At 36.2% G+C, this 18687-nt stretch overlaps 1 protein-coding gene and 1 long non-coding RNA gene across 5 annotated transcripts in view; one reads left to right on the forward strand and one right to left on the reverse strand.

Moving 5' to 3' along the window:
• klhdc8b (kelch domain containing 8B) overlaps window positions 1–18687 on the reverse strand; it is a 211657-nt gene that overhangs the window by 42429 nt on the left and 150541 nt on the right. For 2 of the 4 annotated variants that reach the window (XM_073938800.1, XM_073938799.1), the window contains one exon: window positions 13910–17598. The exons of the other annotated variants lie outside the window; for them this stretch is intronic. In XM_073938800.1, coding sequence (XP_073794901.1) covers window positions 17519–17598 — 80 coding nt within the window. In that variant the 3' untranslated portion in view covers window positions 13910–17518. Of the gene's footprint in view, window positions 1–13909; window positions 17599–18687 lie in introns of those variants that run through there. 4 annotated transcript variants of the gene reach the window in all.
• Window positions 11689–15657, forward strand: LOC141380483 (uncharacterized). Its single transcript, XR_012398457.1, has 3 exons — window positions 11689–13986; window positions 14403–14523; window positions 14772–15657. It is a non-coding gene; the product is annotated as an uncharacterized lncRNA (long non-coding RNA).

Genomic DNA, 18687 nt, shown 5'->3' on the forward strand with positions numbered 1-18687 from the left:
AACCTTTTTTTTTATTATTTTCTATACAGTTAGGTCACAATTCTTTTACATTTGTCATATTTCATGAGACTTCATGTGACTCTTGAGCATTAACTAAATATAAATATAACAAAACATGATTTCAAAAGTGAGGGATAATATATCGCTAGGTGTGCATTGAATTATTTTAATGTATGGCAAAATACATCCTATTTTTTTTTACACAGGAGAGCATATGTTTTTATGTGCATTTATAGTTTTAATATTTTCCCATCCATTGTTTTATACCGTGTAAAACAGAAGATGAAAGCATTGCAAGTAACAGTTCTCCTTGGTTCCACATCAGCACAGACTGATCTGAAATCAACGGTTTATAAAAAGAAATTCTGTAGCAAATTAGAAAGATTCTCTCTACTTCTCACTGCGATGCTATTATGCTGTGAATTTCCTAGAGCTGTTTAATATCTGTGGTACATGATCAAAATCTGAGAGTACACCTATTGAACTGCGCTACTATAATTCATCATCTATTATCGCTCAAACAAGCACTGTTGTTATCCACTGGGGAATGTGGCACCAGTGTGATCATACAAAATGTACTTGTATATACAGGGAAAAAGGTGATTGTACAATTTAGGATGAATAATTAATGACAAAAGCTTTAATTTAGGTGAATCATACCTTTAATAAATGTGACTAATGTTTTTGTCCTTGTTATTAGAAGTTCTGTTAAACTGAGTTGTGATATTTTGATACTAAAGCCTCTGTCACTAGGTAAAAGCAGCCAAAAAAGACGAATACAAACAAAGACCAGTTTTAATACATCTTCACCTCCAAAAACTAAACTAATAAAAACACGTACAGATTGAAAATCCTCAAAATTGACTTTAAGAAACAATTCCGCACAATGATGTTTGAGTGCTTTTATAAATTGTTCAGCTACTTTTATACCCTAAACACTTTACTTTAAGGTCATGACACCTTTATAATCATGATATGACACATCATGAATATTAAGGAGATTTTATATATGCTTATGACAACTTTCATTGTGTCATTAGCTCAGTCATGTCATTTTAAATGCAAATATGACATTGTTTGAGTTGTCTTTGTCCTCACAGCTGAGATGCAGATGCTGGTGTAGTTGCAAGCTAAGCTCCATTGAGTGCATTGTGTCTGACATTGCAAGTCTGATATATGCAGTCTCAGCTTGCAAATCCAAGTCTGCATTCAGATACTATTGAGACAACTTGATATAAACAAATATATCACAACATGTCTTCATCTTTGTCATGACAACCTGACATTACCAAGACAACATAAACATGTCATAAACATAAACATAATTGTCATGAGGCCATTATAATATGTCATGACTAATTTTTGATAACTTTTTTCAGTCGAACAAACTTGTAATTAAAATTTCTTATTAAAAGTGTCAATACTCTACTACATAAAATGTAATTAAATGCCATTCAATATTAATGACACTGTTATAAAAATGAAAATTTTATAACAGTGTTATTAATATTGAATGACATTTAATTACATTTTATGTTGGACCTCTGTAGTTCAAGGTTAAGAAAAACAATAATGAGGCTGCTATAAACTCACGACAGTTATAATGGCCTCATTACAATTATGTTTATGAAAGATTTATGACAAGTTCTGTTGTCTTGTCAAGTAGTCATGATTTTGATAATGTCAAATTGGCATGACAAAGACAGGTTACAGTATTATGTATTTGTTTACATCATGTTGTAATATCAGAGACATCTTTAACAATGTCATCTTTGCATTTAAAATGACATAACTGATTAAAATGACACTTAGGGCTCTATTCAAACGATCTAAAAAAAAATCCAAGGTCTAAAGCGCATGACACAAAATCATTAAGGGCGTGTCCGAATCCACTTTGCTATTTTAAGGATGGAAAAATACAGTTTACACAGGGTTGTGCTTATTCTCTTAATGAGTTATGGGTGTTTTGAGCATAATCTGCATTAAACCACTCAGAGTCTCGTCATCTCCTATTCCCTTTAAAGGTTCAGAACACCCAGGAGAACTTTTTTTTTTTTTATATTAACAGATTTGTGTGTGTTGAGCATCAGTTAAGACAATGTTAGCACCTGTCAGCTTTAATTGTGGGGAAAACTGGATAATTTTGAGCTTTTGTCAGCTAATTTCAGGTTCCGGGTTAAAAATGATTTTTGGGGAGGGATCAAAATCGGCGACGTAGCGCAGTACTGCAAGTGCAATGATGACGCGTCGGTTTCTCATTATTATTCACAGCGGAGTTTTCTTATCCTATGAGAAGAGCCGGCTGCTTAATTATTCATGAGAGCACGTGCTTTCCGAAGGCAAGACAGACCTGCCAGTTTCAAGCAAGCTGTGAGACACAGACCAACGGGACGCAGTAACTGTTCATGAAGGCTCGTATGTGTTTGTTTCGATGATCCACGGGGTTTGTTACATGTTTTAGTCCCGCGATCTTGTCAGGGCCGATCATACAGCAAAGCTGTGTGTGTGCTGCAAGCATTTTTGTCGGGAGAGCAGCACGCGAATTAGAGAATGGCGGACGTTGACTTTTATCAGGAGTTCATTCACATTCAGACACATCGCCGTGCTGCAGTGTTTGCCTAAATCCTCTATATTACCAGCAGGGCTAATGGTTAAAATAGGCAGGTCAGGAGACCTGCTGCACTGAGTCTGCATTCAGATCTATAATAGACCCGGGGATCGAGGGAGAATCCTCATTTATAGTGTTTACATGAACGCACTTATCTTTATAATGATACAAATTGTGGTTATGTATATATGAAATTACAAATAACAAATGTAGCAGGGCATTAAATTACTGTTTATTTCTTTGCATTTTAACGTTGTAAACTATAAACTCATGCGTTTCCTCAGGGTTTGTGTCTCATTTTGTGAGCTAACTGTCAACAACAGATGTTCGCTCCCCTTCTCCCCTGCTGGCCACGCCCACTCCTGCCCTATGCTCGCGGGGCTCCACGGCCATTAATCATGCATCTTTTGAAAAAATTCTTAAGTAGACTTTAACCGAAAGTGGGGGGTGTCATGGCCCTTTAAGAGTCAGTTGCATCTCGCCATGGCGCATTTGCTATTTACATGGCAGACTTTGTAAGAGGAAAAACTGAATGCTTTACTAGCAAGAAAACAGTACACAGATCATCTGTATCCAGTGAGGATAAAGAACGAACACCTATTTACTTTCTTTTTACTCTTACTCAACTTTACTCCTTTACTTTTGTGTATATGGAAACAGTGTTGTACGCACTTCACTGAAGACATCCATTAGCCTACATATTTCATTTTGTTTGTTAAGCGCAAAGATTTGTTCCAAAACTATTTATAAATTCAGTTCTAATTTCCAGCAAACATATTAATTAACAATAATAACGAGGTGTGGTCAAACAAATATCCAAACACACGTCCTATTTTTATGTTGATGCATACATCTGCAAAACCAGGTGGACAAATCAAAAAATTTTTATTAAAACAAATATAAATATGCATATAATAAATAATAATACTACTAATAATAACAACATTATACAAATGCAAATTGTCATGAATAAACTGAAAAAGCCCCCTGAAGTGAATAAGGCATGGAGGTAGTGGTTTTTATATTTATGTAGAAAATAATCATTTTGGATGCAAATGGATTTGCTATATAAACATATAATGTATATAATGTGGCACAAAACGTGAAAATAAGGGTTCATTTGTCTGAAAATGGCAACAAATCGCGACGGGTGTATAATAGGGCCCTTAATGACAATTGCCATAAGCATGCAAAAAATCATGTGTAATGTCATGATTATAAAGGTTTCATGACAGTAGGGCTGTGCAATTAATCGAAAATCCAGTTTCGATTTTGATTTTGGCCATTAACGATTATGAAATGCCATTTATCGAGATAAATGATTATTACATCATATCCTGCCCCCTTTACAGTTGTACACATTTGTCGCTCTGCAAAGCTCAGTTCCACGTGAAAATGACTAAAAGCATGTGCTGTACTGCAACTTTTGCAGCACGGGATGCGCATCATTCATATTTTTATAAGCGAGAAAGAGCACATGTTGTTGTGTGTGTGCGCGCCGGGCTTAGCCTTGCCCATGTAGTGTGTGAGTGCATGTGTGCGCGCGCGCTGCGCTTAGCCTCGGACAGCAAAGCACACACATCTAACATCATTTTGTTGTGAGCATGTTAATGGTCAAACACATGCACATTTGTGTCAGAGCGACGTGTTTAGTGATTAATCACATTAACCCTCAGTTTTGTTATAAATAAACGAGTTGAGAATCAAAGGACACGTGAAAGAGAAACCATATCAGAGCCGCACTATTCTTAAAGTGACAGCACGCAAATATTACTGCTGCCGTCTGTTTTTATTATTGAAACTTTGGTCACACTTTACAATAAGGTTCATTAGTTAATGTTAAGTAACACATTTACTAACATGAAAAAACCATGAACAATACATTTACTACAGTATTTGTTCATGTTAATAAATGTTAGTTAATAAAAATACAGTAGTTCGTTGTTAGTTCATGTTAACTCATGGCACATTAACTATTGTTAACAAGCATGGACTTGGATGTTAATAATGCATTATTAAATGTTCAATTATGATTAATAAATGCTGTACATGTGATGTTCATGATTAGTTCATGTTAGTAAATGCATTAACTAATGAACCTTATTGTAAAGTGTTACCAAAACTTTTGTAGCTAAAAAGTTTTTTTTACAGTGAAGATGCTTAAAGCACAGTTTTCTTTTATCTTTACTATGATGACAGTACACTAGATATTTTTCAAGATACTAGTATTCAGCTTAAAGTGACATTCAAAGGCTTAATTAGGGTAAATAGGCAAGTCATTATATAACATTAGTTTCTTCTGCAGACAATCAAAAATATATATTGCTTAAGGGGGCTAATAATATCAAGCTATTAAAATAGGTTTCAAAATTTTATTCTAGCTGAAATAAAACAAATAAGCCTTTCTCCAGAAGAAAAAAAATATTATAGAAAATACTGTAAAAAATCCCTCCAACATTATTTGTGAAATATTTATATATTTATAAACAAAATTCACAGAAGGGCGAATAATTTTGACTTCAACTGATAATCGTTTTGAATAATCCTGATTACAATTATGACCAAAATAATCGTCATTATGATTTTTCCCATAATTGTGCAGCCCTACATGACAGTCTTATGAACAAGTAAAATATCCCCCAATAAACCTTCTGCTGCAAAAACAGACAATATACTGTACCATTACTCCTTAAACCCAAATGATGCATAATCTTATAGGTGCACAATGGTACCCTTTTGATAGCGGTGACAGCTTTTGTATCTTGTATTCTCAGAGAGTATACTTTGAGTGTCACTGTTAATGTATGCGAGAGATCAGAAAGTATCAAACACTGTCACGTTCCCAGGAATGTTTTTTCTCCCTCATCCTATTCTTTCCTTCTCACACGTTCTCTTTCCTTCTCTATGCATTCACAATGTGACTGATCTCCTCCCAGCTTTGGCATTACTGAAAGCCCTCTGGGACAGAACACAGATCCAGGCAAAAAAAAAAAAAAAAAAAAAAAAAAAAAAAAAAACACACACACACGACAAAACAAAAGGAGAAAGAACCTGTCTAAGAAACAATGCAGAAGAGAGAAGAGGTGGCCAGAAAATGGAAATGCAGTAAAGACAGTGTGAAAAGTGTTAAGGATGTGGAAGCGTGTCTCTGTAAGAAAGTGAGGTTAAAGCAGTCTATTTAGGAGAACCTGTTCTCTTGACCTTTGCTGGACACCTCTAATTAACTTCTTTCAGCTCTTTCAGCCTTTCCCCTTCAATCATTAAAGCCTCCATGGTCCAAATTGTAGAAAATTAGTTGAGGGGAACAGGGCAAATACACCAGCAGATTTAACAGAGGTGTGTATGGGTGAGAAATTGAGCTGAGTGATGTGTGGCTGAACAAAACCCAGACTCAAAGACAGACAGCCACTGCATAGTGCATCATGTACACTTGGCAATGTAAAAAACACACCCGGCACCATCAATAGAAAATATTACATACACATTGCCAAAAAAAATTTAAAAAAAATTAAAAAATCTGAATTTAACAACAAAGAAACAAGGAGATATTTAATATTTAATAGAAGAGGTCTTTAATGTCAGTCCTCTAACAGACAGACAGTGATGGAGTAGAAACTTTGTTACATAATGCACCTTAGTGTTTAATTTAAAGCTTGTCTTATACAGCATGTATGCTTTGTTGATGTTTTTACAGTATATTATTCATAATGTTTGCAAAAGTCATGAAGATATTCATAACTCATGTACCAATGATAAATGTGAATATTAAATCTTAATTTAGAGAACTAAATGCATAAAAATCTAATGGAGCGAATTAAATAAACGCTAGCTTCTAAACTTTAATTGACTCAATTAAAAAAATACTTAAAAAAATAATTTTAAAAAACTCATCCTGCGCTCTAATATAAAGCTACAGTGCTATCTAAAAATACAGGTGAGTGTGTCCAACGATACATTTTCAATTAATTTTAAATCTCTCCAAATGTTTTCATATTTGCATTTAAAAGAATCTAAAATAATATAAAAAACATTGTGAATTCATTCCTGAGATTCAGATTTCTCGAATAATTACTCCAGTTTCAGCTTCAAACAATCCTTCAATCTAATATGGTCTAATATGATAAAAATTATCTAATATGCTGTCTTCATGCAAACATATCTTATTAAATATTATATAAGAATTTACTGTGACTTTTGTTCAATTAAATGTGTCCTTTCTGAATATAAGTTCATTCATTCATTTTCTTTTCAGCTTAGTCCCTTTATTAATCAGGGGTTGCCACGGCGGGATGAACGGCCAACTTATCCAGCATATGTTTTACGCAGCAAATGCCCTTCCAGCCGTAACCCTACTCTGGGAATCACCAATAGACTCTTGCATTAACACACATACACTACGGACAATTTCAATTCATCTATAGCACACGTCTTTTCACTTGTGGGGGAAACCAAAGCACCCAGAGGAAACCCACGCAAACACAGGGAGAACATGCAAACTCCACACAGAAATACCAACTGACCAGGGCTCGAACCAGCGACCTTCTTGCTGTGAGGCGATCATGCTACCGACTGCACCACCGTGATACCCTGAATAAAAGTATACATTTTTATTCAAAAACATTATAGGGGTAATTATACAATAAAAATAAAATACTTGATGGATCTACAAAGTTTCTAAGGCAGATCACAAACAGTTGGCAAACATGTCTCATCATTTCTCACATTCAGAACTGGCACCCCGCAAGGTTATTTTTTCAGCCCCCTGCTGTTCTCATGAGCCACACACATATGACTATGTGCACTGTAAAAAAAATGAACTCATGGCAATTAACGTTTTTGCATGAACTTAACTTATTTTAGCAAGTTAATCAAGTTTCAATGTATACTTAACTATATATTTATGTAAAACTATTATAACTAAGTTTAACTTTATGATTTATGTCAGCTTAAATGATATCCACTGTAAAAAATGCTGGGTTCCACACAATTCATTCATGTTGCCCTAAATCGATTAAAGGGGTGGTTCAGAATGTAATTTTAAGGCTTGGTTGTGTTTATAAGATGCAAAGCAATGTGTGCTCATGTTTCACTTGAAGGAAATCACGTGTTTTTTTCATATATCTCACTTTGATTATACACAGCTACTCAGCTAACATGAAAACGACTGATATATTTCCTAGTTCCTCTGAAAGGTCCACACTCAAGTGACTCTGATTGGTCATTGTCATAATGAGCTGCGATTCGCGGATCGGCTCCACGTCATGCCCGTACAAGCACGCGCTTTTCTGCAGTGTAAACCTCAGTCAACCTTCTGCCTGCTCACTAAAATAAAATCTGACAAGTATCTGTAACGAGTGAAAATGGGGTGCGGCTCCTTTAAGAGAGTTTGCCATTGTGTGTGTGTGTGTGTGTGTGTTTGTGTGTGTGTGTGTGTGTGTGTGTGTGTGAATGTGTGAACTTTCTGTAACACAGAGCAGGACTTTCTCTGATGCTCAGATTAAGTTATTTTCTGTAATATATTGTGACAGAAGAATAAAGCACAAGATGTGGGATGTGACCTGTGTGAGCCTTGATTTATTTTTCTGCTGCTACCATGAGTTTGGTGAGCTATCCTGTATTTTTTTAATTCAACGTGTTAGTTGGACTTATAGCATGTAGAAGGAGAGGAACTACCAGACATTGACTATCAACAGGAGCCCAGTGGACAGAGTGGACAGTTTCAGATACTGACCTGTACACATCACACAGGCCTGTCATGGTCCTGTCACATCAACAACAGGGTGACTCTACCATGTCTCTACCATCTTAGACACTTAAAGAGCCTTAAACTGCTGTCTCAGGTGCAAACAACATTTTATACCTGCAACACAGAGGGCATCCTGACTGAAGCATCACTGTCTGGTTTGAGAACAGCACCTAGCAGGACAGTTGGGTGATATTATAAGCTGAGTGTATAGCATCCACACTGAACTCCCTGACCTTGAGACTTTCTACTGCAAATGGTGCTGGAGCAAGGCCAGGAAGATATTGAAGGACTTCAGCCATCCCAACAATAGACTTTTTTCTCTGCCGTGATTAGGGAAGTGCTTTTGCTCCCTGAAACCAAACTGAGTTTGCATCTGCTCAACCTGCACTTAATAATGAAAAACTATATACATTTACATTAAGCCATACATATCATCATATATTGTGATATTTGTTCTCCTGTAAACTAAGACAAGCTAAGGTAATTTTCTTTCTCACTAGTCACCTGTTTTCTCTCTATATACCTTTTATTCAGTATTCTTTATTTTTAATGGTTATTTGCAATTGGTCATGCTGACTGTGTATGACAAGAACAGAAGCCTTTTATCACATTTCGCACTTTTATTCATTCATTCATTCATTCATTCATTTTTTTTTTCAGCTTAGTCCCTTTATTAATCCGGGCTCGCTACAGTGGAATGAACCACCAACTTATTCAGCACATTTTTACGCAACGGATGCCCTTCCAGCCGTAACCTATCTCTGGAAAACATCCATCAAAACACACTTATTTACTATGGACAATTAAGCCTACCCAATTCACTTGTACCACATGTCTCTGAACTTCGAACGCAGAAAGAAAATGCAAACACCACACAGAAACATTGAGGCTCGAACCAGCAACCCGCGACCTTCTTGCTGTAAGGCGACAGCACTACCTACTGCACCACTGCGTCGCCGCAATTTTATTGTGACAAATAAAATTTTACTTTGAAACTTTTTATCAATAATGTAAAGTAACTGTCTCTTTGTGGTGACACAGAAAATTTGCTTGCTAAACTGGCTAATTCGCTAATGCTTACAGCTAAAAACAATTCCGGTCCCTTCATACATATATTTTTCTATTTTTAAAGTAATGAAATGAAATGAACCAGCAACTACTCTGGCATGTTTATGCAGTGGATCCCCTGTCAGCTGCATGAAGTAAAAAAATGGACACATATTTTACTATGTTTAAATCTATGTGGAATTTCTTTCAACATTAGTGCATTAAAACATGGAAGATAGAAGTAGAATGTTGCCAGTCAACAAATCGAATGCCTCTAGGTCTGGTCCCTGTATACAACATGGTATTAAAATGCGTTTGTGTTGATCTAACCATCACCAACTATCCTACTGAACAAATTAAACTTGACATCTTTACAACATTCAGTGTTCCATATAATCAGCTGTTAAATTTAAATCAGCTCTCCTTTTATTTTATCAGTATTTTCAAACAAATAACTATTATTTTAGGTTTCAGACTTTGAAATATGCAGAAATATTCAGAAATACTAGCAAAACAAAACACTCACTGATGCCTTTGAAGACAACACTAATTATCATTTTATACACAATCTGAACATGAGCTTAATTAACATGAGATTCACACTGTTTACTGTAGGTAACTAGTACAGTTACTCTTTTCATAAACCAGATGAAGATGCTTACTTTCATGTATTTTAGAAGTTGATGAATTTGCATGTTGTAAATCCGGTGGTTCTAATCTCTTACATGGTTTCACAGGTCACTCATCACAGATCAAATAATATTGATTATTAATTAGCTGTTTCACTGAAATACATGTTCTTGCACTTATTTGAGAAGTGGAAAGTGAGATATTTAACAATATAATTAGAATGTTTGTCAATTTTGTCAGAAAAAGAAAAAAAAAACTATATATTTTTAAGTTAAAGGGGCTGTCAAATTTAACTTGATGATAATGTAAATTATGTTCTAATTTAAAAAATAAAATAAAAAATCACACATGAGGATTTGCAGGAGTATTTAAAAACTTATCCGTAAAAGGGTTCAACTTAAGTTGGGTTTAAAGGTGAAAAAACTTAAGCAGCACAATGTTCTCTTACCAGACCTAATTCTAACACAAACTCTAGGCCAATGGTTCAGTTTTGCTGCTTGGTTTGCTTGCTTATATCTACATTTTACAAAATTATTCCTCAATACTACAGCAAAAGATCAGAAAAAGCCAAAATATAAACCCGTTTATAAACCCTCAACTTAAAGAAATCACAAATCCAAAATGTATCAAAAAAGCACTAAAGAAGCCAAATAAAACGGAATGTGCCTCCCTTACTTGTGATCCATTCAATCTAAATATATTTTTAAGCAGGTGTAAACAAGACCCGAAGACATGTATTTCATTCAGCTAAATGAAAACAAGACCAGTTGAAAACACCTTCACACATGCTTCTATATTTCTCCAAGAATGTTTTAGTTTGCATCAGAATGGGGTTAGCTGCACTCCTGCCCAAACCAGATTTAATACTATTAGCAAACACAGTAGGGATCTTATTTTGGTGCATCTGGGTGACATGTGATCGAGTGTCTGCATTCTGTGACAGACCTTGCGGGGCGCATCCCAAAGTAAATCAAAAGTAAATGAGCATTCTGTGATACAGGCTCATTCCTCATTCTTGGCCTTAATGTGATTTTGCTGTTGCTCTATTTGTGGTCCAGCAGACCAACAAATAACATAATTACGTTTCAAAACTTTACTGGTGCTGCCATGTTGAAGATCTTCTGCAAAACTTTTTTTAACTCTTTCATGCATACGATCACACCGGTGTGATCAGCCTTGGCTGGTAGAATGTTAAAGAGGTGGTCCAGAATGTAATTTTAAGGCTTGGTTGTGTTTATAAGATGCAAAGCAATGTGTGATCATGTTTCACTTAAAGTAAATCACGTGGTTTTTTCATATATCTCACTTTGATTATACACAGCTACTCAGCTAACATGAAAACGACTGATATATTTCCTAGTTCCTCTGAAAGTCCCGCCCTTAAGTGACTCTGATTGGTCATTGTCATAATGTGCTGCTATTCGCGGATCGGCTCCATGCCACGCCTGTAAAAGCACTCGCTTTTTGCTGTGTAAACAATCAGTCAACCTTCTGCCTGCTCTAAAATAAAATCTGACAAGTGTCTGTAACAAGTGAAAATGGGGTGCGGCTCCTTTAAGAGTGTTTGCTGTTGTATGTGCGTCTATGTGTGTGTGTGGTGTGAATGTTGTCTGCGTCTGTAACAAGCGCATGTGCGCAGGACTTTCTTTTTCTTTTTCTCTGATGCTCGGATTGAGTTGTTTTCTATGTTCTAAGTTTCTAAGTTATTATGCGTTACACAACGTCTTTCATATATATCCGGAATATGCAGGTGTAAGTAATATGAATCATCCACTTATCTTTTGCAACTTCATTATCTGAGATGTGAAACGCATGGAAAAACTGCCTGAAGACAATCAATGCAGTCGCGTGCGCCCACACATAAGAGACACGAACGTGCTGGTGGAGTGTGTGTGTGTGTGTGTGTGTGTGTGTGTTTACGGCAGTTTGACTGATAAATATGAATTTGTAGCTAAATCGTTTGCCCGAAAAGCAGCATTTCGCATTATTTACATCGATGCTACAGCTTACCGCTAACGCTAGACACTGTACATGTCATGATCGATTTTAACAAATAAAAACCCTTACTGGTTGTAGTACACAGCTTCTTCTTTAAGGAGATTTTAGCCAAATCCAGCACTGAACTGGGAGAGATTCTGGAGCTGTGTTTTGTCAAATCATGCTTGCTATGTAATTTATAATTCTCTGGAACATAATTAATATTGAACTGTAAGCACTTCTGTCTTTGTGTCGTGTCCTTTGGAAGTCCAAATACAGAAACAGATGAAGCTCTGTGGAAACAGCAGTGTTTAGACGCGTTTTTAGCTTCATCTCTGCTATAACGTTACTGTGCCTCTGGCAACGGCCTTTACCTGTGCAGTGTGGGGTGTGCAGTAACGAACCTTTTTGATTTTACACGGGGTGGAAGTATTTTTTGTAGTCCCCAAAATTTGTTCATTGTAGGCTTTGCTAAGCTAACTCTGTAAAAACCAAGGTCTCCCTTTGCATTGAACTTAGAACTTTTTACATTCAGAGATGTTGGTTATGTTCACACAGCTACATTACACATCAACTAAAGTTTAAAATGTGATATCATAGTGGACCAGCCTTTTAAATTCAAATTTGACTGTGCACGCTGAGGCACAGAAAGAAGTGTGCAGTGCTTGTCAAAAATCACAATTTATTTGTGCTTTTATACAAATACCATTAATTTAAGGTTTCAGACAGTCAAATAAACATAACAATAAACAAAACATGCCATTTAAGGTTTGTAAAATACACGTGGATGTCTATGGAGATGGCAATAATAATCAATTTTAAATATAACTGGACAATGTGCTTTGTTCACAAGAGATACAGACTGTTTATGTTACTAGAATATTTTCTCTATTCCTCTCCCAGATAAACAGTAGCTTACCTTCATGTATTTCAGACAAAAATTATGAATAAACATCACATTAACGAGAAGTACCTTCAGCTGTATCCCATCTAGACTTTACCACGGTGCAGTAGATGGGGAGGTCTAGATGGGATAAAGCTGAGGAAATTCATGTCAGTATAGCAACATTTATTCTGACCAAATAACAAATAATATTTTAACATTACAGTGAGGTTGGTTTTAGGGTTGAGGTAGGGATAGATGCTAATAAAATACAATTAATGCGTAATTTAATAAATAATATAAATACTTCTCATTAACTTCCGATAGCACCTTCTAGCAACAATGGCGGAGCCCGAAAAATACGATCATTACACACATGAAAGGGTTAAATGTCAAACTAATGCATGACCAGTAATACAAAGGAGAGTTGCCCTTTGAACACAAGTGAGTGAGAGAGAGGAAAAAAAATAGATGGAAAAAAGAAAGATGAAGACCTAAAGGAGGACTACAAGCAAACGCAGAGGACTCCATATGAATTATTCCCTGTGATGTCAAATCACTGAGTTTAAGTCTAACCATTGAGACAAAACTGTGTCACAGTGGAGAAATAAAAGAAGAGGAAGGAAAAAAACATCCTTATTCTGCTCACTTCATGCAAAATATCCCAGTTTCAAATAATATTATGAAAAATTGTGTTTTCAAGGGGCTGGAAAGGTATTGAATTGATCCGATTACAATAAAAACAATCTGTTCAAAATGAGGAAATAAAATAAGTTTAGAGATAATTGAAAAAATACAGTTGAAGGCAAAATTATTACCCCTCCTGTGAAATTTTTATTCTTTTTCAAAAATTTCCCAAGTGATGTTTAACTGAGAAAGAAAATATCATTATACCCTTAAGAAATTACATTGTGGTTTAAGCACCAATTTTCACTTTTAATAGTTGCTTATTAACTGCCTATAATTAAGATATTGGCTGTTAGAAAATATAAAGTACATGTTCTGCATGATCTTATTTTACACCTAATATTGCATTATAGGCTCATTATGAAAATGTGGCCCTATATATCCTATATTTCTGGAGATGCGAATTATGTAGCCAGAGCTGCAAATGGCTGCATTTTATGTTTAAAGGGCACCTAGGTTACCCCTTTTTTCAGATTTAATATAAGTCTTTTGCATTTCTAGAATGTGTATATAAAGTTTCAGCTCAAAACACCCATCAGATTTTTTATTATACCTTTTACAAGATGCTGTTTTATACTGATTTCCAGCAGGGGGTGGTTTTGTCGTCCTGCGCCTTTAAGACGAGTCTTTCCCGCCTACTGTTTCTACGTGCCTTCCCGTGTGATCTAATCTCCTCCCTCGGCTGCGTCAGACAACAGACAGACTTAAAGGAAGAAGGTCTCACATAGCGTTTGTGAGAAATACTACAGTAAGAACTAACCTTTACTAATCAGTATTGTGAACACACACACACACAGGCAGGCAGACAGACAGAGCGCGCTTAGCTTAGCACTGTTTTTGCACTCAAATGTGACAGGATACAGGCTAACCTCCAGTACTGTGTGGATGTCTGTTATGCTAATGTACAAAATAAACCTGATTTAACGTCCACAAACCGGGATTGAAGTGTCTTCTTTTATAATTGTTCTGACACGCGGCTGTGCTGATGAAGTAAAGCTGAAGTAAATTGCTGTAATTAATTACACACGTGCACTGTTTTAAAACACTTTAAACATGTGAAACTTAATCAAATTTGATAATGATTGCTGATCCTAGCGAACAGAACAAACCTTTTATTACCGGTTGCTTTGCGTATGTTTGCCTGGTCTTGTTGACATGTACACGTGACTACCGGAACATGTTAATGCGCGCAGCTGTCAATCAATTCGGTGGGCGGAGGGACCGCAAGTAAAGTTGCAGTCGGTCTGAAAACCACTCTATTTGGTCCACTGTTTTTATGTTGTTAAATTGAAAAAAAAAAGGGCTGGGTGTGTTTGTATCACCCCAATATGATTGTCTATACACTATACATACACATATGTTTGTCCAAATAGCTTGATAAGTAGATTTTTCACCATAGGTGCCCTTTAAAACGAATGCTAAGAAGAGGTATGACAGCGATCCTTTTCCCGCTTACCAGCTGACCGCTAACCTCCATGTGGAGGACTTTCATACTGTTACCAGTTTGTCCAGTTAGCTCGCCGTGTACGCCGGCAGACTTGAGACGCAGGGAAGAGTTGACCATGTCGATGGGGCTTGAGTCTGGCAAAGAACGGTTCCAGAAAGCAAGTAAGACAACAACAGAAGCCAAAAATAAAATAAACAAGTCAATAATGGGGTAAGAATGTGGTAAAATTTGAAAATGTTGTAAAAATGAAGCGAAGGCTTTATTTTTTTCTGGATTGCTTTTTAAATCTGTCGGTTAGGTTTAGAGAAGTGGGTGGCTGTGTCAATTGGTACTTTCGAAAACACTATTGGTTGGGTTTACGGAAGGAGGAGGGTGGGTTGGTCGATCGGTCAATGGGTCGGTCGGTCGGTCGGTCAGTTAGTCAGTCAGTCAGTCAGTCGGTCAGTCGAAAGCGGCCTCTAGTGGATTTAAGCGAGAAGAGCAGGAGCAAATAGCACTCAAGATAGAAATTTGGGATTTCAAAAAGCATACACAGCGAAAACAAAAACTACAAAAAAAGTAGCTCCTGGGACGTATTTGGCACTCTCAAGAAATGCATATAGTGGAACGTTTTGAGAATGAACCTGGGTTGCAATCCTACCAAACCTAAACTACTACCTTAATCATAATAATAATCAGCAAATTAGGAGTTTATTGAGGCAAAAGTCATAATTTATGGCTTAATAATAGCAAGAGTTATACCTTATGTAAAGTGTGACCAAAATTATTTGTTCTGATAGCTACAGAACAAACCACTGGTGTCCAATGATTTGCCTAATTCATTTGTTATTGAATGGAGTCAGATGACAACAAAGATGAGGGCCAACTGCAGTTTATTTAGAGATGAGTCAGGCAGGCAAAGTTCAAAACAGGGGCAACCGGTAGCATGAGGACAATCAAAAAGAATAGTCATGGTCACAGGGAAAGAAGTCAATGTAGGTGGCAAAACAACATAAATGGTAAACAAAATATTGGGTCAAAACACGAGATCTCAAACAATAGATCGCTGGTGATCATAACAGAATGTAACACTAAATATAAACACACCTTTTCTCTTTGTATGGCACTCATGAAATAGAAAGAAAAAAAGAAAACTAATTTTAATAATAATTGGAAAAAACCCTGGTGGTTATTACAAGACATTTGTGGCGTTTATGACTTAAATTGAAACAAATGACAATGAAGTTACTATATATATGCTTCTTAAATATGCAATATCTTAAGCAGCATATCACAATGTCTCTATTAAAGCCACTGCATTTCTATTCAGCCTCTAAAATTAAACCAAACCAGACTAAACAAAAGTTTGAAGCAGAAGTTGCACTCACGAAGAGGGAATGTGAGCCCAGGTGTGTAACAGTAATGAGGGCACGTCTGCATCACCAGACTGATCAATCATATGCCCGTAGCTCTTGGCATGTCCAGCCTACACTTTTTATAAAACAGAAGTCTTTGGCATGTCCTCATTAGTGTGAGTATATGTGTGTGTGAGAGAGTTATAATGACTTGTGAAAGAGTGAGAGGGCAGCTGATCTTTGTGTCTGACCTGGACAGAATGTCTCGCACAGTGCAGTGAGGTTAGAAAGAGGACAAGTCTGCCAAAAACAAAACCCCATACTGACAACAACTCCACAAGCTCATCAAACCCATGGGCACAATAACACTCTGACCAACCATCAAACACACAAACAAACACACAAACACACACGCACACACGTATAAATACCCCTAATACTCATCAAATACCACTTTCAGCAGCAACCTAGTACTTCAATGTAGTCTCCCATCCAGGTACTGACCGGGTGGAGCCCTGCTTACCTTCAGTGGGCGACCATGTGAGAGCTACAGAGAGCTAGCTGCCGGCATTGAGCTATTTTTAGCTTAATACTTTATTTTTTGTTTGCAAAACTTTCTTTTATTTTGCAAGTATATATGGCCCATAGAATACACTTTTCTTTGACAAGCATATTCCATGAATTATTTGTTTAGGAATTTTTGGAAGAGGGAAAAATATACACCAAATCATGCAGTGTAGAAAACATGCAGACACAATTTTAATGGTTAAAGACAAAGCAAATGCTAGTTCATACTTTAAAATGCAACACTGAAAACATATAGAAACAAACCAATTAAAATGCTTGGAGCAACACATATTTAACATGTTACAATGCTGATTTTGACATCTTTTTAAGGGAAAAACTAAATAAAGATTTAAAACTAACAAGAATTTAAAACAGAATTATTAGCCTCCTCACACACAAAACAAAACAAGTGCATACAGCTAGCATTTGGTTGCATTTGTGTCTCTCACTAAGCCCAATACAGCCAAGGGCTGAAGTTCTTTTAGAGGACAAACTGAGTGTATAATGGTAAGCTGAGATACAGGTTTTCATTTAATGTTCCTTTGTGATTTCTAAGACGGAAGTAAGGAGCGAAGAGCTCTGCTGTAAAGCGTCAGATCCCTGCAGCATATTGCAGAGCAGATTCCACTTCCCCCACTGAGGAATGACTGCACTCCACAGTTCTTATCAGCCCTGGCATGACACGAACAATTACCAGGTGTTTTTTTTTACCACATCTGCTGTTGCTGGAGGATATTGTGACACAGTCTGACACACAAAATAAGATGCATTACAATTACTGGCTAGTCCAGTACACCGTCTGCTAAGAACCACTAGGGAGAAAGCCCACATTTCCATTCCTTTTCAACAATACCTAACAAAATCATTTTACATCTTACTTGTTTGAAAAACTGGCAAGGGTGTATTAAAGTGATCTAAAATTGACAGGAAAGACAAAGACATTTATAATGATGCAAACGATTTCCTTTGAAGAAATTTCTAATCATGAATCCGCCACAAAAAGATTAAGCTGCAAAATGGTTTGTACTGTAATGAAGCACACAATATCCCAAGTTTGTGTTTCTTTAATGCTCTCTTTCCTAATTTCTGTGATAAGCAAACATTAATAATGGTGACGAGACACTGAAACAAATATCATTTAGCATTTTCAATCATCCATGTTTATCCATGGCTTTACATAAGAGAGAAAAAGCTGAATTCAATTATGTTTGCAATAAGTGTTTAAACACTCAATCAGAGTTTCAACAGCATTACAATGGCCAAACATAATAGATCATCACAGTTGAAAAACGTCTCTGTATTTTTCTTGTTCACATAATCGAAGTCGATGGTAGCCAGAACAGTTTGGTTAACAACATTTTTTAATATTTATGTTTCTGTTGTATAAAAATCAATATCACATTTGCACTCATACTATTTGGGCTAAAAACAGCCTTTGTGTGTGGCGAGGCTGGTGGTGCAAGTGTTAATTAGTGTCACCTGTGTGTTTGTTTTGTGCTCATTTATTAAAGTTTTTGAAAGTTAGTCTATTCTCTGCCTCCATCTTCCTGATTGTTAGGAGCCATCTACTGTAACTTTATATTATTTGATACAGATATGAGGCTAAAAACCCAATAGCTTTCAGTTGTGACCCTGGACCACAAAACAAATCATACAGTAAATGTCATGACTTTTTGTAGGAATAAAGAGACATGACCGAATACTAAATTTAAAAAAGATAGGCTAAACAGTGCTAAAACATTTGTTTAATGTTAATATTTT

This window comes from Danio rerio, chromosome 23 (assembly GCF_049306965.1).
Source record: "Danio rerio strain Tuebingen ecotype United States chromosome 23, GRCz12tu, whole genome shotgun sequence".
Lineage (NCBI taxonomy): Eukaryota > Metazoa > Chordata > Actinopteri > Cypriniformes > Danionidae > Danio > Danio rerio.